At 48.3% G+C, this 25,098-nt stretch overlaps 11 protein-coding genes across 11 annotated transcripts; 8 read left to right on the forward strand and 3 right to left on the reverse strand.

Annotated features, from left to right (window-relative positions):
- Positions 1-1,335: 1,335 nt before the first annotated feature.
- On the forward strand, positions 1,336-2,658 carry LCP9604111_2556 (PQ-loop repeat-containing protein; the record flags this gene model as incomplete). Its single annotated transcript, XM_039070046.1, has 1 exon — positions 1,336-2,658. The coding sequence occupies one exon, from the start codon at positions 1,336-1,338 to the stop codon at positions 2,656-2,658; it is 1,323 nt and encodes a 440-aa protein (XP_038931308.1).
- A 934-nt stretch (positions 2,659-3,592) lies between these two features.
- Positions 3,593-5,947, forward strand: LCP9604111_2557 (uncharacterized protein; the record flags this gene model as incomplete). Its single annotated transcript, XM_039070047.1, has 2 exons — positions 3,593-3,810; positions 3,889-5,947. The coding sequence occupies 2 exons, from the start codon at positions 3,593-3,595 to the stop codon at positions 5,945-5,947; spliced, it is 2,277 nt and encodes a 758-aa protein (XP_038931309.1).
- A 2,905-nt stretch (positions 5,948-8,852) lies between these two features.
- LCP9604111_2558 (uncharacterized protein) lies at positions 8,853-10,280 on the forward strand (the record flags this gene model as incomplete). Its single annotated transcript, XM_039070048.1, has 2 exons — positions 8,853-9,337; positions 9,392-10,280. 2 exons carry the CDS (start codon positions 8,853-8,855, stop codon positions 10,278-10,280), a joined length of 1,374 nt encoding a protein of 457 aa, XP_038931310.1.
- A 1,557-nt stretch (positions 10,281-11,837) lies between these two features.
- Positions 11,838-13,615, reverse strand: LCP9604111_2559 (acid phosphatase DET1; the record flags this gene model as incomplete). The annotated part of the gene is made up of 2 exons (XM_039070049.1): positions 11,838-13,535; positions 13,601-13,615. 2 exons carry the CDS (start codon positions 13,613-13,615, stop codon positions 11,838-11,840), a joined length of 1,713 nt encoding a protein of 570 aa, XP_038931311.1.
- A 289-nt stretch (positions 13,616-13,904) lies between these two features.
- Positions 13,905-15,287, forward strand: LCP9604111_2560 (Dor1-like family protein; the record flags this gene model as incomplete). The annotated part of the gene is made up of 1 exon (XM_039070051.1): positions 13,905-15,287. The coding sequence occupies one exon, from the start codon at positions 13,905-13,907 to the stop codon at positions 15,285-15,287; it is 1,383 nt and encodes a 460-aa protein (XP_038931312.1).
- Positions 15,288-15,832: 545 nt separating this feature from the next.
- On the forward strand, positions 15,833-16,672 carry LCP9604111_2561 (GNAT family N-acetyltransferase; the record flags this gene model as incomplete). Its single annotated transcript, XM_039070052.1, has 2 exons — positions 15,833-16,358; positions 16,413-16,672. The coding sequence occupies 2 exons, from the start codon at positions 15,833-15,835 to the stop codon at positions 16,670-16,672; spliced, it is 786 nt and encodes a 261-aa protein (XP_038931313.1).
- Positions 16,673-18,035: 1,363 nt separating this feature from the next.
- LCP9604111_2562 (TNT domain-containing protein) lies at positions 18,036-18,837 on the forward strand (the record flags this gene model as incomplete). The annotated part of the gene is made up of 2 exons (XM_039070053.1): positions 18,036-18,125; positions 18,193-18,837. 2 exons carry the CDS (start codon positions 18,036-18,038, stop codon positions 18,835-18,837), a joined length of 735 nt encoding a protein of 244 aa, XP_038931314.1.
- A 295-nt stretch (positions 18,838-19,132) lies between these two features.
- On the reverse strand, positions 19,133-19,570 carry LCP9604111_2563 (uncharacterized protein; the record flags this gene model as incomplete). The annotated part of the gene is made up of 4 exons (XM_039070054.1): positions 19,133-19,190; positions 19,242-19,300; positions 19,382-19,407; positions 19,474-19,570. The coding sequence occupies 4 exons, from the start codon at positions 19,568-19,570 to the stop codon at positions 19,133-19,135; spliced, it is 240 nt and encodes a 79-aa protein (XP_038931315.1).
- Positions 19,571-20,339: 769 nt separating this feature from the next.
- Positions 20,340-20,738, forward strand: LCP9604111_2564 (uncharacterized protein; the record flags this gene model as incomplete). The annotated part of the gene is made up of 2 exons (XM_039070055.1): positions 20,340-20,551; positions 20,627-20,738. 2 exons carry the CDS (start codon positions 20,340-20,342, stop codon positions 20,736-20,738), a joined length of 324 nt encoding a protein of 107 aa, XP_038931316.1.
- Positions 20,739-21,433: 695 nt separating this feature from the next.
- Positions 21,434-23,214, reverse strand: LCP9604111_2565 (uncharacterized protein; the record flags this gene model as incomplete). The annotated part of the gene is made up of 7 exons (XM_039070056.1): positions 21,434-21,764; positions 21,829-21,978; positions 22,032-22,240; positions 22,295-22,333; positions 22,388-22,564; positions 22,638-23,051; positions 23,113-23,214. The coding sequence occupies 7 exons, from the start codon at positions 23,212-23,214 to the stop codon at positions 21,434-21,436; spliced, it is 1,422 nt and encodes a 473-aa protein (XP_038931317.1).
- Positions 23,215-24,058: 844 nt separating this feature from the next.
- LCP9604111_2566 (VIT1/CCC1 transporter family protein) lies at positions 24,059-25,009 on the forward strand (the record flags this gene model as incomplete). The annotated part of the gene is made up of 2 exons (XM_039070057.1): positions 24,059-24,387; positions 24,475-25,009. The coding sequence occupies 2 exons, from the start codon at positions 24,059-24,061 to the stop codon at positions 25,007-25,009; spliced, it is 864 nt and encodes a 287-aa protein (XP_038931318.1).
- Between the last annotated feature and the right edge of the window lie 89 nt (positions 25,010-25,098).

Below are 25,098 nucleotides of genomic sequence, written 5' to 3' on the forward strand. Positions count from 1 at the left end.
CAGGCGACCGCAGTTGATTGAAGCGTATAAAGATTAGCAGCGTGGATCTCCTCGGATATAAGGAGCAGCGTCTAGGTTGTTGTCTTATAAACAAGCATTACACCAAATTTAATGATCATTTGAAAACTTCTATCAAAGTTCTCTCATTTCATGAAGTTTCAATTGACCTTCATATCACACTACACCTTAGTCGACCTATCTACCCTCACTTTCGTTTAGGAAATAATCTCATTTTAACATTTCAATTCTTGCTATGAAACCTGCAAGTCATTGAAAACATGAATTGCATCATCAACGAACATGGCTCGTGGAGGCAGAGGCCCCCGAGGGCGACGACTGACATGCCCTCTGCACCATTACAGTACTTGATCGGTATACCGAGCATCAAGGCAGTAAAAGTGTGCTCAAATGGGCATTCAACCACAGTAAAATCCACTCACATCCTACCCCTCCAATGGACCGAGTGATCTACGTGCTATGAGAAATCCGAATCCGAAATTGCCACCGCAGAACCTTTGTATAGTGTCTTTGTTAAATACTATTCTTCTTTCTCATTGGATATCGGGAATTAATGCTAGCATTAAATCAACGAAGCTAAATTTATCATTATATATTCGTGCTCTTTCTCTTACTTTAGCTAGTCCGAGGGTTGAGAAAATTCATATAGTGCCTAAGTAGAGTAAGCCATACAAAAGAGACCTAATTGGGAAGATGTTGTGTCGGGCGCTTAGCACGGTTATATACGTTATTTTAATTGAATTCTAGCTTCTTATCCATGACTTTGAGATGTGTCGTTGCCACTTCCAAGTTATTTATGGGATGTAAGATCTTGGGAGTTTAGATGGTACCTTACGTACCGACATGTAGGTACCTAGTTAGGTATAGAACATTTGACTAATCGATCCTTATGATAACTAACTATCATGGCTCACATCGTACAACATAATGATGTGTTACCTAAATGCAGGGTGCTGCATTTCCAAGCTCGGAGAAGCCCTGATACGCCCATTTTATGCTTATCGCATGAGTCATCCGATCTGCGCCGATGAGCTCGATAAGGCAATCGATTCAGCTCTCGTGACACTCCAGAATGACCCCAAGATCTGTTCTCTCCAGTTCCTGCTTCGTTCACTTACTTAATACCTTCTCCTTCCAACTTACTCGGTCTATTAGCTCTACTAGACTTAGAGCATACATCCTCTCTTCTTCTCGTTCACATCGGATCCGCTTATCGCCCTTACCCCATACTTTGAATGCCACACGGTCCTACACGAGTCACTACTCGAGGCTGTACCAAGTCACCGGATCTATCAAAGACACCCTGATCGTCAGACCATGTCTCCTCCACTATTACAGTACCTCCTCTCTGGGACCCTTCCTGACCACTGTGAACCGACCTCGCCCTTCCTGACCGCCGTCTCCTCGCATCTCCACATCTGCATCCCCACTCCTCTCGCGGCGATCTCTTCCGTCCTTGGGACCCTCAGCATAGTCTCATGGCTTTTCGCACAACTACCCCAGATTTATAAGAACTACCAAGTGCAGTCGACGTCAGGCTTATCGATATTTTTCTTGGTAATCTGGTGCCTTGGTGACGCGAGCAACCTCGTTGGAGCGCTATATACCCGACAGGCAGGGTGGCAGGTCGTGATTGCCAGTTATTACGTCTTCGTTGATATCGCTCTGGTATTCCAGTTTTTCTGGTACACTCATTACAAACCTCGCCAGAATGATTCGTATGACGACTTGTCACATTCGCATGACTCGGCTCGTCGAAACATCATTCAAGGCGTGCCTCCTCCAGGCCACGACTCAGACAATCAGACCCCGGCTCCCGTCAACATGAACAACAAGCACCCCGAGGCCAAGGATGGGGGCTTCCAGGCCGGGTCAGCACTCGACTCGACCCATGTGCCAACAGCGTCATACTCAAACGAGAAATTGAGCTCATCGCGTCGATCTGTAAGGTTGGGCAGTAGCATGCAGAGCCCGCCATTCGCACTGCCCCGGACGATGCTCATGGCATCACTCCTTTGTGCCGTACTCGCAAACGCTGCCCCCACCGACAAGTCCGACACGTTCATTTCGGAAGCACCGCGGGAGACCATCGTCGAGATCATCGGCCGCGTCTTCTCTTGGATGTCAACAATCCTGTATCTCGGCTCACGCCCTCCACAGCTATACAAAAACTACCAGCGCAAGAGCACTGAAGGTCTTTCCCCACTGCTCTTCATGGCCGCATTCTGTGGGAACCTGTTCTACTCCAGCTCGATGCTCACCAACCCGAATGCTTGGTCCGATTTCTCCCCATATGGCGGCGGCGGCTGGGCTGACAACCACGGCAATAACAGATTGGAATGGATTGGACGCGCTACGCCGTTCTTCTTGGGTGCATTCGGTGTGTTGGGACTGGACGGGTTCATGGGTGTTCAGTTTCTCATGTATGGCGATGGTCCAGAGCACGAGGATGACGAGAGTTTCATCAGTGGCGATGGGGATGACCCAAAGCGCGGTCGCAGTCGCTGGAGGCATGTTCACGGCTGGATGCGAGGCTGGATCCCCTCTGCTTCGCCCCGGAGGGACTCAAGGGAATCTTCGGTTTCTCAAGAGGGACAGGCTTTGTTGGGCGCAGAGCGCGGCCGCTACGGCACTGTTTGATCGTGGCTGTTTATATGCGTATCTTTTGTTCTTCGTTTGTTTCTTGCCCACGTCTCTTGCGTAGGGTAGGTATGTTATATATGATGTGATGACTTCAGCGCTTTCATTTTTCTCACTTAGCATTTTCTTGTCTTTTGTTATTCGGGTGCATTTTGTGTGATTAGGTACATCGGCTTCATTCGCTTTCCATATGACCTGTTGTGTTTCCTGGGCGTTTTGGGGCTAGATAGCATATACAGGTACAACCAGACTGTCATGGAGGATTTTTTGGTTGTTGACAGCCTATAACTCTGAGATCTTCTTTTTCTTGTGCAATGCATTGTCTTTAAACTTTATGGCATGTCTTAGATTTCCCGGTTACTGATGGGCCATAGCGCACATTTACAAAAATAGACCAGGCTATTGAAAGGCCCATGCCACTGGTATAAGCCGAACGGAGGGGACATCAAAACGTAGATACCCCTGATATCAGTTATTTCATGAATCTCTTGTGATTTCAGCAATAAAGTGAGAAATACGGCGTCTACAATAAGCCCAATCTTCCCGAGACTCTTAGACAGCAAGGGACAGCAAGCCATGCCAGGTGCCGGTAATCATTTTACAAGGTTTCCCAAGCCCTAAGTGGAAGAATAACACGATTCTAGTTACTCATTTGATGTGTGCCTGGTCCCTTAATCAAGTCAGTCTAATTCATGCAGGAACCAATTGCCTTGTCTTGAGCGAGACAATCCTCGCTTCAAATTGCCATGTTTTCCAAGTGGAGCAGTAACGCCACAGACCTGGGGAGATTACTATGTAGCCATCCGGGGGCTAAAAGCCCACGATATCCTCTCATTCACTTACTCGCTCACTTGCTCATCTAAACATTCTTTTGCTCCTTTGTGGTGATTAGTCACCAGTCCATTCGTTTACATTGGCTAGATTCTATACAAAAATGATGGTCCAAAGCTGCTTGATGTGGCTTGTCCACGTTCTTCCAGCTGTTGCACTCACTATCACCGCGCCTAGTCAAACTATTCCCTCTTTAGCTCCGCTCTTGGGTTGTGCTTCTGAAAACTTGATTGAGGATGTGGCTTTCGAGACTATCGATCTCGATGACAGTGTGTGGACTGTTCTCCCGCCCACGGCCGGTGCTGTTGTCGATGGATACTTGTTCGTACCTACCTAATCATACATACAGACCAAAGTTCCTTGCAGAGTATAAATGAACTGACTCATATTTTGTGATAGGCATCTGAGTGCCGAAGCTATCCAATCGCAGGCACTGTTGATCCAGACCGTTACTGGCGCCGTTGCGGAAGAGACTTACTCTGTCTCTTTCGATTTCCGCCTGACAGCTGGCTCTTGTACCGTGGATCTTGTACTCAATGGTGCAAATGTCGGCGTTAGCACTCTTACAGCCGGTTCCTGGCAGACTATCACCAAGCAATGGACGGCTGTTAGCTCGGAAGCCGACATGCTCATCCTAATTAGTTGCCCTGGTGCCACGATATTGGGCGCAACAGTGGATGTGAACAACTTCTCGTTCGAGAAGAGATGTGGTTCATTCACCTCGACCAGCGTCTCGGTCCCTACCAAGACCCCATCGGGCTCGCCTGTGGCTACCAGCACTCCGCTCGCCTCTTCTGTCTCCCCATCTGGCCATTCTAGCTCCGAGGGATCGGGATCTTCATCGCTCTCCTCAGTATCACCAAGTAGCACTGTAGGCCCTATCACCTTGACAACACCTATCACTGCTTCTAGTGGTGCCATCAAGCCCTCAGCCTCAACCCCTGGAGCACCGGCATTTTCCCAGTCCACCGCACCGACAACAGCTGCCTCCGTGAAGCCAGCTAGCTCTTCCCCAGCTGGAACTCCTACGCCACATTCAACAACCACTATCACCGGACCTGTAAACCCCGCTTCCAGCAGTGTCATCGAGTCTTCAGCCTCGACACCGGGAACACCAGAATTTTCAGAGTCCACGGCGCCGACAACTGTTGCATCTGTGAAGCCCACTAGCTCTTCCCCAGCTGAAACTTCTACGCCGGATATGACAACCTCTACTGTCTTCACCACTCGCACTGCGACTATCACAGCCTGTCCCTCAACTATCACCAACTGCCCAGCCACTGACAAAACAACTCACATTACAACCGAGACTATCATCGTCTCGACCACCGTCTGCCCTGTTGGAGATGCAACGACCACCACCGATGGATCTAGCCCTACCGGCCCATCTGGCAGTGGCAATGACTACACAATCTCAACAATCCTCTCAACCAGAACTGTCACTCTAACCCAATGCCCGGAGACAGTGACTGACTGCCCAGCCCGTGACCAGACAACACACGTCACGACAGAGACCATCGTTGCCGGTACCACCTCGGTCCCGATCAACACCGCCGTGGCCACCACGACACCTGGTGCAGTGCATACATCGACTGTTCCTGTACAGACGGCAACTGCTGTTCTTAGCAGTGACACAAAGACTTCAACCGCATACTCTATTGTCACCATCACAGGCACCGCTACTTCCGAGGAATCCAGCCCTACTAGCCTATCTGGCAGTGACAATGACTACACAATCTCAACAATCCTCTCAACCAGAACTGTCACTCTAACCCAATGCCCGGAAACAGTGACTGACTGCCCAGCCCGCGACCAGACAACACACGTCACTACTGAGACTATCGTTGCCGGTACCACTTTGGTCCCAATCAACACCGCTGTGACCACCACGGCATCTGGCGCAGTGTATACATCGACTGTTCCTGTGCAGACGGCGACTGCTGTTGTTAGTAGTGAGACAAGGATTTCGACCGATTACTCTATTGTCACTGTCACTGGCACCGCTACTACCGAGGGAGGTGTGATCAGTGAGACTAGTGTTTCTCGCGTTGGTGAAAGTGGACCTGGTTCCGGAGTATCGGCGAACCAAGGTGAAGGTGAAGATGAAGATTCGACCGGCTCTGGCTCTGGCTCTGGCTCTGGCTCTGATATCTCCGCTGGTAGCAATACCGGCCACCCCTCTAATCTGCCCGGCATCACACTCACACGCATCAGCTCAGCCACACCTTCAATCTCCGCCGGAATCCACTCAGCCACAGCCAAGGTTTCCCCCGCCGCGGCCTCTTCTCCTACTGCTGCCACAGGCACAGGCGCAGGTGCAAGCACGGGTTCGGGTTCTACTACAGAAAGCAGCAGCTCAGCAAGTGCATCACCTATGTTCAACCGTGCTTCGTCCTCGACTGTTTCCGGCGCCTTGTCTGCTCTTGGTGTTATCGCTGCTGTCGCACTTTTCCTTTGAGTACATATCTTTTCTGTATATTTTTGATATGGATAATAATGGATCCTGGCATTTTCCTAAGGACCGAGTCTAGAGTTATATAACATATCTAGTAAAGCTTATGGTTTGCCTTTAGAAGGTCGATTGAGCTTTCAAAGTCCGAAGCTTTGTTTTGCAACATGCTTTGAATATTAACGATATTCCTCTGCTTTTGCTCAAAAGGCCTTTGTATACGCCTTTCTAATTGGTTGCCTTTCAGTGTTTTCTTCATTGGCAGGCTTGTCACAGCCCATTCAGAGGCAGTGTAGTAAATTGTTCTTTTTATCCAGGCATGCATGACCTAGGCACCTGACATAAAAGCCCAAACGCTCACCAAAGCATAGAATAGACCGGTCAGCCATATACAATACCGGCATATATAAGGAACCCAAAACAGAAATTGTAAGAAACAACCTGCGAAGAATCATACCATCATGACAAATGTGACAGTGCTTTCGAGATCATTGATTAACTATCAACCTTATAGTTACTCCGTACAACATGCGTACCTACGTACTTGTGCCCTCTTATTTGCCTCCCCCGCCCTGAGGAGAAAGGAGGGGTGCTTGAGTTTTCCGATTTTTTCCTTAAATTACGGCGAAATGGAATCATATAGTGCAGCCAGGAAATATGGAGATGTTTTATTCTAGGGGAAAAGCTGCCGAATGTAGCCGGTCGGGCATCGTTGGTCCTGTTATCCTGTTTTTTTCCTTTTCCTTTTTTTCTGTAGGTCCATTTATTGATGTATTTATTGTCTATGTTGGTTAGAACCATCACATGTGGTGCAAGGTGTATATAGGCATGTACTATATGGTACCTTGAAAGAATCGGAGGAACTGCATCAGCATGGCAAGGCACGAGGTCCGAGGGGCTTCCTTTTTTCTTTCTGGAATTCATTAATACGCGCAATTTTCGATGCCTGTTATAGTTAAGTATTTTAAGTATTTAAGGATTAATAATGTATTTCTAGACCCCTCTTGGAGAAATGAGTTCCATATATATGGGGCTTTTTATTGGCACGCAGAAGATGTATGCGCCTTTTAAGCAGATAGGCACATAAATATAGCGGGCTGTCAGCCTCAGATAAATACCTGCCAAGACACTGTTTTGCCTCCAAGAGTAAGTACATGTACGGAGTACCTCCAACATATCCATTTGCCCATGCAGCATGACGCTACTCCGTATTAGGATGCAGACTGCAGAGATCAACACCCAGGTCTTCGCTGAAGGCGGAGTTGTCCACGGTGAGTCAGAGCCCCGGTTCCTCCCTAGGTGGCCAGTTAGACTGTGTCTGACATGTCAAAGCCCAGAAGAGGTAGGGGGAGTGCTAGTTATGTACGGAGTACGGAGTAGATGGAGTGTTTGTCAGATGCATGGTGTCGGTTGCCCTTGCTTAGGTGTACGGAATAATGAGCCGTGTGATTACATATCGAGGGATAGAATGACCCGGCGACAGCTGTAAGGTTTGTTAGTTTGACTATAGTGCCTACTTGTACTCCGTAGTTGTACATAATTGGAGTTGGTTTGTTGGCAGAGTCCGGATGAACACATCCGTAGGTAGCACTACGTAGGGGTTTTGTAGATTCAGAAACGGAGGGATGCGGCATTTGATGTTCAGATGTTTTTTTATAGATATGATAATGCTAGTGATTTAATAAGGGGATATTTAGTATTTACTCTTTACTATTCAAATTTCTTGAAAACGAATTCCAACCAAGGCGACGGAATATACTGAGCTTACTAAGCCCGAATTTCATTTTTTTCTGCCAAAGCTCAATACAAAACTCCGTACCAGTCAGAACCAGCGAGAACCAGTGACACGGACGTTGCATCACCGGATTTGCCTGAAGGGTCTAGGGCCTTTTTCTTTACTTTAACAGCCTTACAATACAATTACATGATAATACCTGCACTATGCACTGTGCACGTTTTCAACTTATAGGAAACGCAGGATAGATTTTTATAGTAAAAAATCCAAAAAATCGGGATAGTCTAGAAAACTAATAAGAAATGACGATCTTGTTAAATTCACATCCAATAAGCATCATGATTCATACTTTGTAGGTGGCCTAATTTACCTGATACTAGCAGAGACACGATGTGTGAAACAGCAATTGAGCTTTTTAAATTTAGAATTTCCATATGTGGGCCGAGTGACTCCTTCCCTGTATACCAAATACATGTAAAATTACCGGGGCAACCCAACGGCCTTTTCCCACAACGCCCCTATACAACTTTTCTTCTCTTCATCCTCCTTCTCAACCCCGTTTTTTGTATCAATCTTCTCCCGTGTCAACGAGCTTTTCACTAAGTGTCGTTGATCACCTCATTCTGTGAGGTTTGCGTCTACGCGTGGGAAATTTAGTTTTCTTCCACCGGTGCTCTTCCTTCTCCCAGCGCGTTCGGTTCACAATTCTACGTGGGCTCTTCCGCTTCGCTTCGACCTGGTTATTCGCCTCTCAAAGCCCTTCGAATTGACTGGATTGTGATCTACCACCCTCCCCCACAAGCTGCGTCACTGAGGCACTTCAAGCGAGGACTGTGTCATTGTTCACCGTTCACCACACTCCTTCCAATTCCCATTTACTTGTCATTTGTCTGTTGGATCATTGAACGCACCTCGATGTCATTCAACTAGAGACTGCCCCCTAGGAATACGACAGAGCGATCCGCTCGCCGAGCACCGCTCTTCTCCTCTTCCTCCCCCCCAGGATCAGGATCTGGTGGAGTAGACGGTTCGTCTCCTTGTTTCTTTAACTCTTGTCTCTCGGTCCATCAGGCTTTTGCCTACCCCGGAGGCCTTTTATGCTGATTCATCATCTTCCCTGGCAACAGAATACGTCTAGCTCCCCGTCCTGAACTGGTAACCGCCCTTCCCCCTCTCAAGATGCCGTCCTTCTTCGTCCCAGGCCACCATGGCCTGCCTACGCCTCCCCATGTCAACGGTGGTCGTATGGAAGACCCATCATTCTACCCAGTTGGTCACGCAGGATTCCCTCCTCGCTACCACCAAAGCGGCAATGAATTCATCGAACAATACTCGCAGTCTCTGTGTTACGCCAAACCCACTTCGATGAATCTCCACCAGTCCGCCCATCCGATGAACACTGCTCGCGATCATCACATAATGAACCAGCAGCCCATGTTCAACCCCATGGTTGGCACTGGATTGCCCTCAATCCGCAGCAACGTCCAGCTTCCCCCCATGGATGCTACAATGCCGCCTCACTACCGTCGACAGGAAGCCGCCCCGATGCAACAGCAGCTCGAACAACCCCGCAAGGAGGAGAAAGCAACTGGAGGTGTCGCAGCTCACCTGGATTATGAGATGGATCGCATGTCCGACTTTGTGGCAGAAATGGCTCAGGGAATGTATGATTTGTTCGAGACCAACATCACCATTGCAGATATTGACCTCGTGCGAAGCATCTACCCAGGATCTTCGGTTCCCCCCCAGTTTCGGAAATACGTCTTTCAGATTTTGTCCTCGACACGCCTCCCAAGTTCTACCATCCTGCTCGGTCTTTTCTACCTGGCCAGCCGTATGCGCCTGGTGTCAGCCAAACGCGCCTTCACCAAGGCAGACAGTAGCCAAGTCTACCGCATGTTGACTGTGGCTCTTCTGTTGGGCAGCAAGTTCCTTGATGACAATACCTTCCAGAACAAATCCTGGGCTGAGGTTAGCAACATCCCCGTTGCTGAGTTGAACCACATGGAATTGGAATGGCTTTTTGCCTTTGACTGGAAGATTCACGACCGCATCTACGACAAGCAGGATGGTTTCGCCTCGTGGCGCGCGCACTGGGACACCTGGCGGGTCAAGGCAACAGCTCGGACTCAGGACTCTCGCCAGACTCTGGCACCTCTCGAGACCAACGTGGCCCGCGGCCAGGCTATTAGCAAGCCCCTTATGTCCCCCGAAGGCCCTATCCCGCCGCAGTACCAGCGGAGCTCCCAAATTGAGAACTCGTGGCTCAACCCGACCGCGTCCGAGTACTCGCCTCCCTCTGCCCTTTCCAGCGGGCCCACAACCCCCGACTACTACTCGGTTGGTCCTTGGGGTTACGCTAACCCGCCTCCGCCTCCGCCCTACTCGCGGGGCTGGAACGCACCCTCACAGTACATGGTTCACCCTGCACCTCGCTCCCAGCCTCCGTCCTATCATCACACTCCGGCGTACGGTTTGCCATTCGCACAGAGTCTCTGGACGGGTCATGGTTCGTCGTGCTGCTGCACCTACTGTGCCAAGCATCTCGAGCACTACATGTGCAACAATGCATTTCCCTCTATGCATCAGCCGATGATTGCAACCTAGTTGGTGATACTTGGCAAGTTCTGCCCACGACCTCGGATGGAACAGACTGTGTCGACGGCTCAAGATCACAAGTCTCGCCGCATAATTCCTTCTTGCTACAACTCTAGACTTCTTTCACCGTTAGTTTGGGCGACTCGCATGGGATTTATTCCGATACCGTTTCTTCTTTTGCTTGAATTGTTTTCAATCTTGCGCCTTTCGACCTTTTGCTTCGTTCAACTTTCACTTACTTCTGAGCACTTGGCCTACCGCGTCCCAAAAAGTATTTCTGTTCTGCGTCCGCTGGTTCTCGTTTGGCAAAGCGAAAAAAAAACTCGAAAATGGAAAAAAAAGAGGAAAAACGCTCCCACAGCGGACATTGGCATGCTCCCGGCAAGCCCACAATGCAGAATATTGACTCAACTTGTTATATTGGTATCACTTTGATTTCATTGAGTCTTACTTCTAACCTCATTGTTGGGTCTTTCATTTTTCCCTCCAAAGGTTGCCGGGGCCGCAGTCACGACTATCACGAATCCCCAAAATCTGACTTCTTTGTTTATTACCCACGACTTCGGTTCATATCCTTGGTCCTTTTGTTTTATGCTTGGCATTTGTGTCTCGCGGTGATTACCTATAGAGTGCTTTTTTCTTCTTTTTCACTTCCATTTCATTTCGGTACATTATTCCCATTCGCCACGCTACGTGCAGTGCCCCGACGTTAATCGTGTTTCTTCACTTCTCAACTCAAATTTTCAATTTTCATTCCTTTTTTTTTTTTTTTTTCTTCTTTCGATTCCTTCGATTTGTTTTTATCTTGCTCTACCGAGCCGTTCTTCTCCAATCAATGAGATCAACAATTCAAGGATTTTTTCCGAGCCTTCTAAGCTGCATGATGTATCCCATCATTCCCACCCACCTCTCTCTCCCCTCGCTTGTGACACAGATGGCATACGATTGGTCTTGGGATTTCGGTACCCTTGATACATCTCCTGTCTGATGTCATTTTGAGAGTCTAGTGAGTTCCCGCGATTTGACAACTGTAGTATAGCTGAATTTTTCTGCTCTTTGCCATTCGGCACTGCCAGCGAGCTGGGGCCGTCCCGCTTCCATTGGTCATGCGTTGACCTGGCTACGGGCGTCCGTGGCTATGGCTGTCAATGCTCAGTTCCTTAGATGTTTCACTAATTAGCGGCAAAATATTGTCTTTGTCAGGACTACCAAACTTTGGTGTTTTGTTCTCGGACTCGTATGGATTTCCCCCTCGTACCTTCTGTTTGAACGGTGAGCCTCCACTACTCTATAACCACTGCTAGATTTGGCAACCTCTTAGGCTCTTTTGGGACATTTAATGAATTCTGAGTCAGGTCTCGTAATATATACTTTTATGACGGAATTTAATATTGATTTAACGCCGAAAAGGGCCATCATTCTGAAGTAAGATGTAGGTCAAATGCAGTTGTACTAGAGGGTAATCCAGACAGTCGTCACGGGTCGTAAGCGTAGATGTAGAAAAGAAAGAGACAGGAAATAAGGAGAAGTGCAGCCAAGGCATCGACGAAAGCAACTGGAACAGATTTAGTAAACGCTCCCTTCTATACTTTGATTTTGCTTTTGCTGCTCTTCTAATGATAATTCCTCGATGTGGATATGAGTTGAGGAATCCGATGAAGAACTTTCTGGTCTTCGCGCCTGTGATTCCGAGTTGGATGACTCGTCTCCGTCGCCGAGGATATTGGCCATGCGGTGCTCGGGTTGGTCGGTGGAAGAAGAAACATGGTGGTGATAATAGTGATGGTATTGATGGGGATGGTGCAGACGAGGTTTCTTCGATTTCTCGGTGGCATTGCCGCTCATTTCGTCATCGCCGTCATCTTCGAACTCCTGAGAGGGACCACGCTGTTGAGTCTGCTCGTTGGACGGGAATTCGAAATTTTGCTGGTTCATATGGGACAAATTGCCAGTGGCGATGCCGGGAGAAGTTGGTACAACGCGACGGTGAGCATGATCGTCACTTTCATCATCGGATGGGGCGAGGCTGTTCGCTCCGCTCATGGAGCCTCCACCGTCACGGCCGCCAAGGTGGAGAAGGGCATACTTTAGGTGCGCCGATGATGATGCAGATGATGTGGGTGTATGGTCTTGGCTATTTCGGTTCAGTCCGTGCAAGTTTGGACGTTTTGGAGGCAATGAATTCACGTTTGGTCGGGCTTCGGAGCCTGAATCGTACTGCTTTGTGGTGTCTCTGTTGTCATTGTCGCGAAGTGTATGCTGCGGATTGGAGACGCGATGAACGCTGGGGTTTCGACTGGTATCATCCTGGGCGAAATTGTCTTCTGAGAACGATACCACCTCGTCGATGGATATAGACTTGTGAAGTTTGGAGCCAAAGCCGCCTACATGGTCATCGGCATGCTTTGGTTGGGCATAGCTGGAATTCAATAGATTCACTCGCAACGATTGTCTTCCCTCTGTAGTCATGCCGTGATTACAGCCGTCGGGGCAGCCTCCCCACTTGCGCCGAGTTGGGGTATTATCTGTGTGACCGAGAGGTGGGATGGGCGCAGGGACCTGACCTTTCGATGCATTTTCACGATCTCGGTCTTTTCGAAGATCTGACCAGGTACGAAGCTTGTTCTGTAGTGTGTATTTCCCGTTTTCGGGATTGAGGGTCAATACTAGGAACTCGCAATGATTGATGTTGCGAAGGTCCTCAAAATATTCCACACTCCAATGATACCACTTCATGAGAAATACTCGTGCCATGAGGCCGTGCGTAACAAGAACACAGACACTGGCAAAGTCATCCTCGCCAAACTGGCGCCAGAGGGACTCGTTAAACCCACTAACTCGATCATAGGCATCTGCTGCGGATTCACCATTGGGAATCCGGTAGAAGAAATGACCGTAATCTGCCCGCTCCATCCACATGCGCTCCATCTCCGTGGAACATGGCTGGAAATTACCAAAATCTTGTTCCCGCAGCCGAGGTTCTTCATAAACCTTGATTGTGTCTTTCCGGAAAGGTGAAGGAGCGGGTGTATCAGAGGTTAGGGATTCAATAATTCCCTCGGTAGTCTCTCTTGTCCGCCGATATGGGGAAGTAAAGAAGTGAAGTGTATCGTCGGGTTGGAGAAGGTCACGTAGTCGATGGCCTGCATCATCGGCTTGTCGATATCCTTCAGCAGTGAGCTTCACACGGTGGTCTGGAATAGTTTGATGAATATCGCGGTTTTTGTTGCCTTCTGACTGTGCATGGCGCACTAAAATGATCATCTGTACGTAGGAAACTGTCAGTTTAAGCCAAGACATATGTCAATCACTCAGAAATAGAGACTTACCCGTGGCTTCCCCATGGTGGAAGGGTCATGGGGAACGTAATGGGTTTCGAATGCGGGGGAGGGGCTAGTAGAAGTATCCTATTTGCAGCCACAAGGACAACGATGGAAAAAGAGAAGGAAAGAAGAGAACAACGATGACCTAACTATCTGTCTATCTAAAACAGAGAGAGAGAGGATCGAAAAAGCAAAGAAAAAGTTCATTCCAGTCGGGGATACAACTGACCCGCACGGGCCAACGGGCGGGTGATCCGTGGACCGTTCAGCGCTCCTCTTTTACGCATCTTACGAATAGCATCAACTCGCCATGGCCGATTTGCTGGAGCTACTCGCTCCACATCTAGATGCAACCAAATCGCACGATGTAACTACAGACAAATATCTCACTCGCCTCTCAACCTTGTCGCTCGAAGCTCTCCAGACCACAGAACCCCCATCGCTCGCCCAATCCTCCCACTCGACCCTTCTGTCCCTTCAAGCCCTATCGAACCGTTCGCACCGGGCATTTGTCACCTCTGCCGATAATTTGTCCACACTATGTACATCTGTCCCACAGTTGACCCGTGAGGCGCAACAGCTACGCGATGCTATCCCCAAACTCGACGAGGAGGCCGTTGGGTTCTCCACCAAATACAGTAAAATCACAGACAATGCCGCCCTAGAACGACGGAAGAAAGCGATGCAGCTCTCTCGCAACGTCGATCGATTGTCAGATATCTTGGAACTACCAAGTCTGCTGTCCAAAGCCGTCTCCGCGGCCTCAGTCAACTCCGGTACCGGTGTCTCCTCTACAACCTACTCCTCTGCACTTGACCTGCATGCACATATCAAGCGACTACAAACATTATACCCCGAATCACCATTGATTCAAGACGTTGCATCCCAGGCGGAGGATGCTATGAAGGACATGACCAGTAATCTGATTACGGGGCTCCGAACCCAGAACCTACGGCTAGCAGCTGGTATCCGAACTGTGGGTTGGCTGCGGCGAGTGGCCCCGGATCTAGATATGATTCAGAGTGATGGGGCAGTCGGGACAGGAGAAGGCGCTCTTGGTGCTATCTTCCTGGTCTGTAGACTAGCGCATTTGGTATCGACGCTTGAAGCCCTGGATCCCCTTCGCGAGCTCGCAGACCAAGAAACCCAACGGAGACTCGCTGGCAAGGACAAATCAGACACGAACTCGTGGTCCGGTGGTCAGCAGACCGACCGCTACTTAAAAAGATACATTGAGATCTTCCGTGAGCAGAGCTTTGCAATTGTCTCGTTATACAAAAATATTTTTAACTCCGAGCAATCCGAATCCGAGTTTGCCATCTCAGGTTTACGAGGTGCAGACGGTCACTCCAAGGCCAAGTCAAAGCCAGCACACTCAGATGATCCCTTGCAACGTCTCCCCCCAGCTTTGGCTACTTTCCCAATGCATCTCGTGCAATTGCTCACGGATACAATGCGCTCATATCTCCCCAACGTCCGCGATCGGAGTTCAAGGGAAAGTCTTCTCACCCAGCTTCTTTACTGTGCCGCAAGTCTTGGTCGGCTAGGCGGTGACTTTGGCATGATTTTGACCGAGCTAGGCGGGGAGGAAGATACCGAAGATATGGCCTATGAATGGGAGGAGGTCATGCGCAAACATCGAGCTTTGGCAGGACGTCTGGAGCAATTGACCAGTCGAGTGCCGGTAAATTAACATTCATATACCCCGGAAGGTTAATGCCATTTCGAGATGGTGGTGGCACTTGGTGGGGTCCTTGTATAATAGAACATAACGAAGCGTTTTTCTTGCCTTCTCAGCGGACTGTCAAATTGACATGATCCACATACAAATGCATCCAGATATTGTATACTTTAGCTGCCTCAAGATTCCAGCTAGCTAGCGATACTTGCATCGCCGGGTTCTATTCTGGGCTGCTTGTATTCGGATTCCTAATATGCAGTTCCTGCGGGATGTTCTCATTGTCAGGTCCGAGGATAGAAGGTCTGAATAAGCTGCCTTCGAACTCGGACTTTATGAACGGCAAAGAATCAATAGTCAGTAATTAGCCAAGAAGTTGGAGGAAAAAATTATATATAGGGGTAATATCAAGCTAACTGTAGTGTTGCCACAATTGGTTAGCTCTCATTTGCCGAGTGACTCACGAAGACTTCGAGCCTTGTGCAGTTGAAATACAATCATACATAAAGCGTGCAGTTGTTCCACTTGGAAGCCTTGCACTTAGGTTGGCTTTTGGCAAAATGGTTGTCCACTTTAATCCGCTCACTAAAGAGCCCTATCTCCAACTCCCAGCACCATGTACAAACATCATCATCACTCCACACCGTGAATACCAGATCGAGGAGGCATCTGCTGCAATGACCGAAATCCTCAATGATTCACGGGTGTACTCCTGGCTACAGGGGCCACCCTACCCTTTTCTGCCTGAGCACGGCATAGACTGGGTCAAGACGAAAGTAGCAGAAAACGAGGGTGTCCTGTCTACTCTGCAAAGAGAATTCGAAACGCAAAGTCAGCAGGGCGACGGTTCAAATTCCCCAGAGGAGCTGGAGTTTTTTGATAAATGCCCTTTCATTTGTATCCGCAAAGTAACAGAAAGAGACCCTGCGACCGGCGCTCCGCTTCAAGATGTCTTGATCGGAGACATTTCACTGATGCGGTATGCTTTCTATGAGCTGCAACCCAATAGCTCGGAGTTTGTGCTGGCACAGGATCAGAATAATGATTTGCCTGTGGGGCACAAGGATATCGTCTGGGGTATAGGATGTATGTATGGGCACCTTAGTGAGACTCGAGGTCAATTGCTAATAATATTAACAGACTATCTTTCTCCTACTCAACACAGCCGAGGAATCATGAGTGTTGCTGTTAGAACTGTCATTCAAGACTGGGCTATCCCTCGGATGAACCTTCATCTTCTTAGAGGCAGCTTTTTTGTTGGGAACATAGGGAGCATGAAGGTATTTGAGAAGAACAACTTTGAGGAGGTTGGTACATTCAAAGACTGGGCTCCGGCAAGCCCAAACAAGGGACGAGGGAAGATGTCGATTGTTGTAATGAAATGGAAGGGGGTTTTGTAGGTACTATCAAGCAATATCGCTTAGCATAGGAATAACTGTATTTTGTGCGGAGTAGTCTCGATCGATAGTTCTATGATCTTTCCGATCTTTAATTAACGCAGCCCACCTGCCTACATCAGGGGAGAAAATAAGTGGCCCTGTAGCGGGTCTAATCCTTTGGCTAAATAGATTCAGCCTTTACGGAGTACTACTCGTACAAGTTTGGACATCTGCTTGCAGCTTAATGCTAACCAATATGGTCACTGATGCGTCAATTCGACACATCCAGTTGCCTATGCAAGGTTGATGATAGATAATTCCCCATCTCTCCTAACGATTAGGAGTGTTCTGTCCCTGAATTGTACCTGGTCACGCGACTACTGTTGGATCCACTCTGTATGATGCAGTTATTGGCTAAGTTCTACTTTGTACGGAGTCCTCGATCTCAGATTTCAGCCTGTGAAGGAAATAATCGTCTTTTGCAAGCCAAGGTGTGGATCTCGAATCTCATGGCCGAATAGATTCATGCTCATGCACGTAGATCACGAACTATTGATTGTCTTATATTACTTTTTCCTTTAGCTCCTTATTCGCCCGGTTTGAAATCAAATAGAAATAACCAAGTGAAATAAACCGAACCAATGCTAGCTGACAGGGGAATAACAATCAAATGAATTGTAATGATAACGTGCACAATAATTCTTGCTAGATGTTGGGAAGAGTATTGAGCAAATTAATGCGCCTGCAGGTATGGAGTGCTTCCGTACGGGTACAGTTGCTTCTCATTTTCCTAAATAGGAAGCTATGCGCATCTGCATTTTTGTGGATTAAGAGCTAACACAGCTGGCTTTTTCAAACGCCACATATTTCTAGGGCTCTTTGAATGGTCCATAGAGTAAAACTCTCAGCATAATTGAATTTTGCTCTCAAATAAGCGATTGGATCTGGCATTCCGATCTCATATTGTCAATAAATTATGTACTCTGCGGTACTCTGAGAATATCTGTGATCTTTCCGGGTCGGATGAGTTGCGAGGCATGGAGAGTGCGAAACCTTCACCACATTGTAGGCTATTCCATTCGACCTTGTATGTTGTACAGAGTACAGAGTACGACCTACAAATCGGGTAAGAATAGGGTGGAGTAGCAAGGGGAAAAATGCCGCCGATTGGAATGAAGCGAGCTCGAAAAGGCGCGTGGCTAACCCCCGGGAGAAAAACTGTAGGACAGACCCATCTGCTTGCATAGCTTAGGCGCAGAATTTGGATAGCGCTGTAGATCGCGAGATTGGAAGGTCAATGCTCCGTTGGCCGTTCTAGTATATTAATGGCTCTGTTTCCTTTCTTCGGTGAACCCACAGAGAGAAATTATCAGGATAATTCATGATGCATCTCTCAACTATATCCGTGCTTCTTTCGGTTGCTCTAGCACAAGCTTCTTCTTTCATCACTCCTAACAGGCACGCTACAAACAAGGTCAGTGGTCCCAAGACCCCTTTTATGGTACCAGGCCATATAAGTTTCAAATGCTCATACTTCTTAGGAGCCGGATTACCCAAAAAGATGTTACCCCGACCCCTGTAAAGGAGTGACCCACGTGAACTCTACTGCTGTTTGTGGTGACCCACGACTTGGTCCGAAAGTCCTCCCCAGATATTTCCCTCTCTCCAATGAGCTCAAGACATACGCCCGCTTCGGCGAGCTCTGCCCAATTGAGTTCCTGGAGAAATGGACCGTGAACGCTTCCGACCCCACGGCTTACTGGATCTATCCAGACAGCGATGGATTTGCCCAAACATCCACGAATGCGTCTATTCTTGGCAATTTTACACTCCGCGTGGGCCAGAAGCTTGATAGATTCGGGTCTGAATTTGGAAAGTTCTTGGCACCTCTTGGAGCTCCATATATCGAGCGATCCCTGCCACCATCCAATCTGTTCGCGCCAACCAACAGCAGCTTCCCGTACAACTACCATGTCTACCAGGTGACCAAGGAATTTGATGTCCTTTTGGGGCCCATTTCGCCTTGGTTTGAGCAGCCTGGGTTTGGATCCCAGCTTTTGGCTCTGACTAGTGTGGCGGATCTGTTGGAAGAGGGAGCCTTGAAAAGACTGGATTTGCAAGACTATGATGAAGCCGAAGAATACTCTGCGGGTTATCTGCCTGCTCCTAACAAGACTTCCACCTAAGTAGTCTTGGGAATACATGTCATGGAGAAAGACGGGTGTTCAATTTGGCGCATTGGGTTCTCTTTCTTACAGTATATGCTAGTTTAGGTTTTAATATCCAAACGCAATGTCACCAGAAGCTCTCGAGCATTTATCCCCTGCGACTCTACGAAGAAATTACAATTTCTTGAAAGATGGGCGGAAGTACTTTGCTTTATTAAACGCATGGGGAAAAAAGAGAGATAATGATTAAAGGTTAAGGTTAAGGTACAATAAAAAGGCCCTCAAGTATATCTCAAGCGCCTAGCTCGCAATATCAGAATGGAATGGCATTACTGATCTTCTGATTTAACTTGACAGGGTATCCCAGCATACTACTATTTGTTAGTCTAGATATCAAGAAGTAGCAGGACAGCGGGACATACTCCTTTCCAGTTTGAGTGAAGCCGCAGCCACAAAAGATCGATAGTGGATAGCAGAAGACCTAGAAAAGGGTTGTCATGAGCCTGGATTCAAGCAAGAGAGTCTTTATGTTATTGCTCGAGAAGATACTATATTTACTTACCGCTGACACAACGGTAGTGAAAAACCCTGTCCATTTCGTCAGGCATGGGTTCATTTTTCAGCCATTCACACTGCATAAGGAACCGAACTTACCGAGTGTCGGGCCAACCACTTTACAGTGACATGGGTTCTGATCAGTGCCGCATTGGAAGCAGATGGGGAAGATCGGAATGAAAGGGATGTCGGCCATCGTGTCGGATTTAGCTAAGCTGCTAGGTGTATGAACTAGAATTTGTAGAGAAATGTCCCGACCTTCATCCAGACAGATTTCTCGAAGAAATGAGCTTCCCCAGATAGAGAATTCACCGCTTAGTTACGTTGAGTTTGGAGTTCTATCATGATGACGCAAATGAGATCGAGATCGATCATCCTGTTTTAGGTAGTGGGGTGCTTTAGTTCATGTCGGGATAGAGGTGATCTTCATACTAGTGACAAGTACAAACCCGTCCCATCAAAGTAGACTAAGTCCAAGTGTATGTACTCCGCACGGAGTGCATCTAGTTAGAGATGCCAGCCTAAAATTAACCTCAAAAATGCCCCCGGGACCGGGCCGGAGCCTCCCGATAAAAATAACTGAAGTGGCTAACGGGAAAGCCACGCAATCTGACACAGCCACGACGCGTGCCATTTCCCCTCAAACCAGACGTCATTGTGTACTCCAACCGTTGAAACAACCTTGCAAGGTCTCAACCCCCTGACTCTCATATTGAGCCTTGTCCCGCTGGAATTCAAATAGCATTCTTGTGCAACAAACATCCAGATCCACTCCAGGCAGCAACAGTGCCCAGAAAAAGACCCAAGGCTGCAACTATTTTCGACAAGAAACCCGTTCTTGGCATATACTAGCCTATTGTTTTTTCCCCCGCCCGCTCTCATCTTTTAATTCCACCTATCGCCTCGTTTTTCTTCCAAAAATTCCCTGGACTACCCTCCGGTACCACCGATAAAAAAACCCCACCATGGGCGCCCGCAATATCATTCCCCTCATCCTGCTCCTCGTCTTTGTTGGCATCATCGCCGCGGTCGGATTTGTCGTCTACAGCATCATGCAGGATGTAGGCAAAAATACGCGCGAAAAGATGGAGCGCAAGAATATAGCTTTCACCAAGGACGGCATGAAGGTGCAAGTAAGGGAGGTCAAAGATGAGGCCTACAAGGACCAGACCCAGAGGTGCGTTTCGTCTTGCTGTGTTATTTTTCCCGCCCTTGCTTGTGCGTGACGACTGACCCGATATTTTCCCCATAGTGTCCTATTCAACATGTGGAACCACACTTCCTTCCCCGCTTACAAAAGCCGACTGTGGGATATGGCTGGCTCGTCTTCATCGGAGCAGAAGGTTGCTGAGAAACGCAAGTGATATGTTGGACCTGCATGATTTTCTTGGTTATGTTTCTGGTTCACCGGACTGCTTCATTCTGCACCAAGTTTCGCAATGAGGTTTCGCAATGAACACTTATCCGCTCGTGGATCTACACCGAGAATCTAAGAAGTTATTTAATTGATGCCCTAATATGACCACTTTCAAGGCTGAAACGGCCACCTTTCCACAAAAAGTTACCCGATCGAAGATCAGAGTGGATCCACCCTCTTGGTGCCCCGCCGCTTATGTATGTCATCTAAATTGTAGAGACATGTCGATGCTGGTATAGTACTAGTGATAGTAGTTCTGGGCTTTCTATCGTCTCGGTCAATGCCAGTCCTGATATACGATCTTTCCATTCAAATTTGCGATCACTATGCGCCATATACTCCAGATTATGCTTCCTAAATCAATACGGGGCTCTCAACTCGACTTTGCTTTGAGATCGCCTCTGGTTTAAGTTGTTCAGTGTACTACATGTTGACAATTTAAGCGTTGAGTCGGTGTCAATCGACTGGATTGCATTATCATGACCCTGTGAATAAGTGTACTGGGTAGGTATCGTTCCACTCCATTAGACTACCTGATATCATAAAACGAGAGATTCCCGCATCGAGCCCGAAATCTCAAGGATTTGCTCGGTATTCCACCGTAGTTGCACTATCAATATAGCAACTCTCCACTTTCATCCATTATGCCTTAGCCTGGGCCTTGCGACGTGCATAGTAGCTCTCATCCTGGTTCAAAAAGAAGAACGGTTCCGGTTCTGGCTGCCCACTACCACCATACCAGGTCGGTTTAACCAACGTCTTGGGCGTATCGTCTCGCCGCTTGTTGGTAAAAGCCGTCTCGAATGTCTTGGCCCACTGAACTCTGTTGTTTAAGCCCTCAAGCCCCCACAACTCCTGCAAAAAATGTAGGATTGAGCTGTGGGTGTAGGCCGAATCGTCGGCATACATGGTGCCTTGATCGTGGATGAGAAGGTTGGCGGGCACCCAAGGTGAGATTATGAAGGCAGGGACACTATGATGAGAAGGTAAGCCGAATATTCATACGGTAAAGCTGAAATTGGGATGAGAATGCATACCGGACTCCTAGACGTGTAAAGTCATACGTAAAATTGTGGTTTGATGACGTGCCATTGAAGATGATGCCGTCTTCGGGTTGAGGCACATTGACTGGCGTGGGGACATGGTCAGCGAATCCACCGTGCTCATCAAAATTGATGATCAAAACACTATATTTCAGGGTTAGTATTACCGCACTCAACATGAGGATAACGGAACCAACGCATTGTCCCAGTACTTAGAGCGACGCAGGGCATCATATAAGTGCTTGACCATCTGCTCCCCTGCTGCCATACTGCTGGTAGGGTGCATTGAGTCAACTGTACAGCACTCCGGGTTTAGGTAGGAGAATTCAGGCAAAGTGCCGGCTTCTAGATCATGATACAGCTCTGTCGCATGGACGAGACGGTCCATTGCATTGTCTTGCACCCACTTGATATTATCGTTAGTAACTGATCTGGCAATTGGAGTACAAAAAGTACTGACTTTATACATGAATCCATCGACAATGTCGGTCTCGTAGTACTACATAGAAATGTTTAGCCAGTTGTCAGTACAAAGGAACAAGACTTTTCTCACATTCTTCCAGCTGATATTTTTCTTGCTGAGCGATTCAAAGATCGAGACCGCACAAGTAGTCCCAGTCACATTGTTCCAGAACCCAGCGGACTGATCGGTGTTATCGACAAAACCACAGGATGAGCCCGAGGTTGCGAATTGTCGATTAGGGTTAGTAGGACCCGGGTGCTCGGCGAACTGCAAGGTAGAGTCGACAGTCAGTTTTCTGCAATAATACATATCGTAGCCAAGTGTAGACTGAAGAACCCACATATGAATCAAAAAAGGCAAAATTGCTTGCCAGCTCCACCAGAGTGGCTGTCTTCTTCCGGTTCAAGGCCTTGATCACGAATGCCGAATCTCCAGGGGTAGCATTGTACTTCTCCGATTGGCGCTCGATAAAACCTGCCATTTTAGGGACATCCTGTTTGGTCGGGTTCCACTGGCGGAAGATTTCGTAGGTGACTCCGCCGAAGTTGTGGTCCGGGTCTTTGAGCGGCACCTCGGTTGCATCCGGTTCAGCGCAGATTGCTAGTGGCTCCCCATAGACTGTCCAATTGGGGTTGGTGTAGTCATTGCAGAAGGTGAGATTGCGCAAATTGTCAATTTCTGGATGGAAGTCCCAATAGCCAGCGATGTTGTCAAATGAGTGGTTTTCAAGAGTCAGATAGATAACATGCTTGATCTGGAAGTGCTCTTGTAAGCCATGTGGTCCTTTGGGGTTATATGCTGTGCGATCCACTCACGTTCTCTCGCAGCTGGCCCCACACCTGAGTATTCCCAGTTGGATGAGTGGATGTAAGACTGGCCAAAGCCATGAGAATAATGAAGCCCCAGTAGAAAATCATCTTTGCTTTTGTTCAACGCGAGACTGTGAGCTCCTTCGTGAAGCGTGCGAAGAAGCAAAAGAAAAGTGAAGAAGTGAAGAAAGGAAATATGCTTACAACTACCTTATGTCTTCTACATCTACGTACACTATCACCTGCCACAGAGTCAGAGGGCTCAGAGGTGAAAGTCATGCTCAGCTGGATATCAATGTTCCTCGTGGATTCAAGAATAACATCATCGGACTTCATTTCAACCCTGTTTTATTTAGATTGAGATGATATTCCATGCCCAGTAGCCCACGTGCGGTGAAAACTCTTCCAGACTGCGAAGTCTAAGCGATATTGCCACTAACCTCAGAATGTCTCGCAATATCCGACCGTAACCTCTTAGGGCTGGCAATGGGTATAGTTTATATTCACACGTGAGCCCGTGCGGAGTCCATGGACGAAAGGGGTCTGGATTAGAAATGGTAGTTTTTGATTGGTCCCACACCCCAAGTTAAGCAGCGGGAGTCCCTTTCACGGTCCCACATGGCCCCACTCCAAAGCCGAACCTCCTCGAATCAGCGTTGCACGTGCCCTGGCCATGAGGGGAACGCCAAGCACGTTGTCTTCCTGTGTCACTCGATAGGCTGTGGTCAACGGTGGGAGCTGATCACTTCTCTGGCAATATATGAGGTTGCAAGCATGGCAAGCCTCATGATTGCATCGCGTGCTCTAACTGGCTGGTTCTCTAATCGCGCTGTATCCCTCGCTTTCACTTAAACAAACATTCCCAGGTCTTCTTCAAGGGATACTGCAAGGTTTCATTTCAGTCCTCAATCCCTCCGACCTCACCGTGTTAATCAGTTCCCTATTCGGCGCCATGTCGAGTTATATGCCCCTTCCCGATCGCAGAGCTTCTTCGGAAGATGAAAAGGACCCTCGTGCTCAACTTCGACCGGATATCGAGGCAGGGAACAACACACACCGTCACAATGACCCGGAGCGAAGGTCGTCTCGTATTCTCGACGGTCGCACCGTGTCCGATGCCATCATCGGTCTTTCCGACGGCATGACTGTGCCTTTCGCCCTAACGGCTGGACTCTCTGCGTTGGGCGATACCAAAATCGTTGTTTTCGGTGGACTCGCAGAGCTCATCGCAGGAGCGATATCGATGGGACTCGGTGGGTATCTAGGTGCTAAAAGCGAGGAGTAAGTCTGCCTGAATCCTCAAAGCCTGCCTCCTATGAAAATATACTAGGGAAACTATTGGAGGTTTGACAGCTGACATCTTCCTAGGGAGTCATACAAAGCTACATTGAAAGAAACGGAGACGCAGACTTTGACGGATCCCGCGTCTGTATCTGACACCATCTCCGACATTTTTGAGCCCTACGAGTTGCCATCTGAACTGGTTGCACAACTCAAAAATCATCTTTCTCACTCTCCCATGCTTCCATCCTTTCTCATGAACTTCCACCACACTCTGCCCGAGCCCTCGGGCTCTCGGGCTATCGTTTGCGCCTTTACAATTGCCATGGGATACTTTATCGGTGGATTTATTCCTCTCATACCATACTTTTTCGTCGGACCCCATGAAGCCTTCATCGCCCTGCGCTGGTCCATTGCTACCATGGTCATTGCACTGTTTATCTTCGGCTATGTAAAGACATGCTTTGTCAGTGGCTGGCGCGGTCGTCGAAATATCCGCAAGGGTGTCATTGGAGGTATACAAATGGTACTAGTCGGCGGTATCGCCGCTGGTTCTGCAATGGGGCTGGTGAAGGGCTTCCAGATGCTGGCTGATAGTCATGAAGACCACAGACATGACTGAGCGGTCGTCGAAGACTCATTACTATTCCACGGTGTTGGCGCTGGGCGGCTTTCTTTTTCTCGGTTTACAACGATACATCGGCTGGCGTT

The sequence above is a fragment of the Penicillium roqueforti genome, assembly GCF_015533775.1.
Source record: "Penicillium roqueforti strain LCP96 04111 chromosome Unknown scaffold_03, whole genome shotgun sequence".
NCBI lineage: Eukaryota > Fungi > Ascomycota > Eurotiomycetes > Eurotiales > Aspergillaceae > Penicillium > Penicillium roqueforti.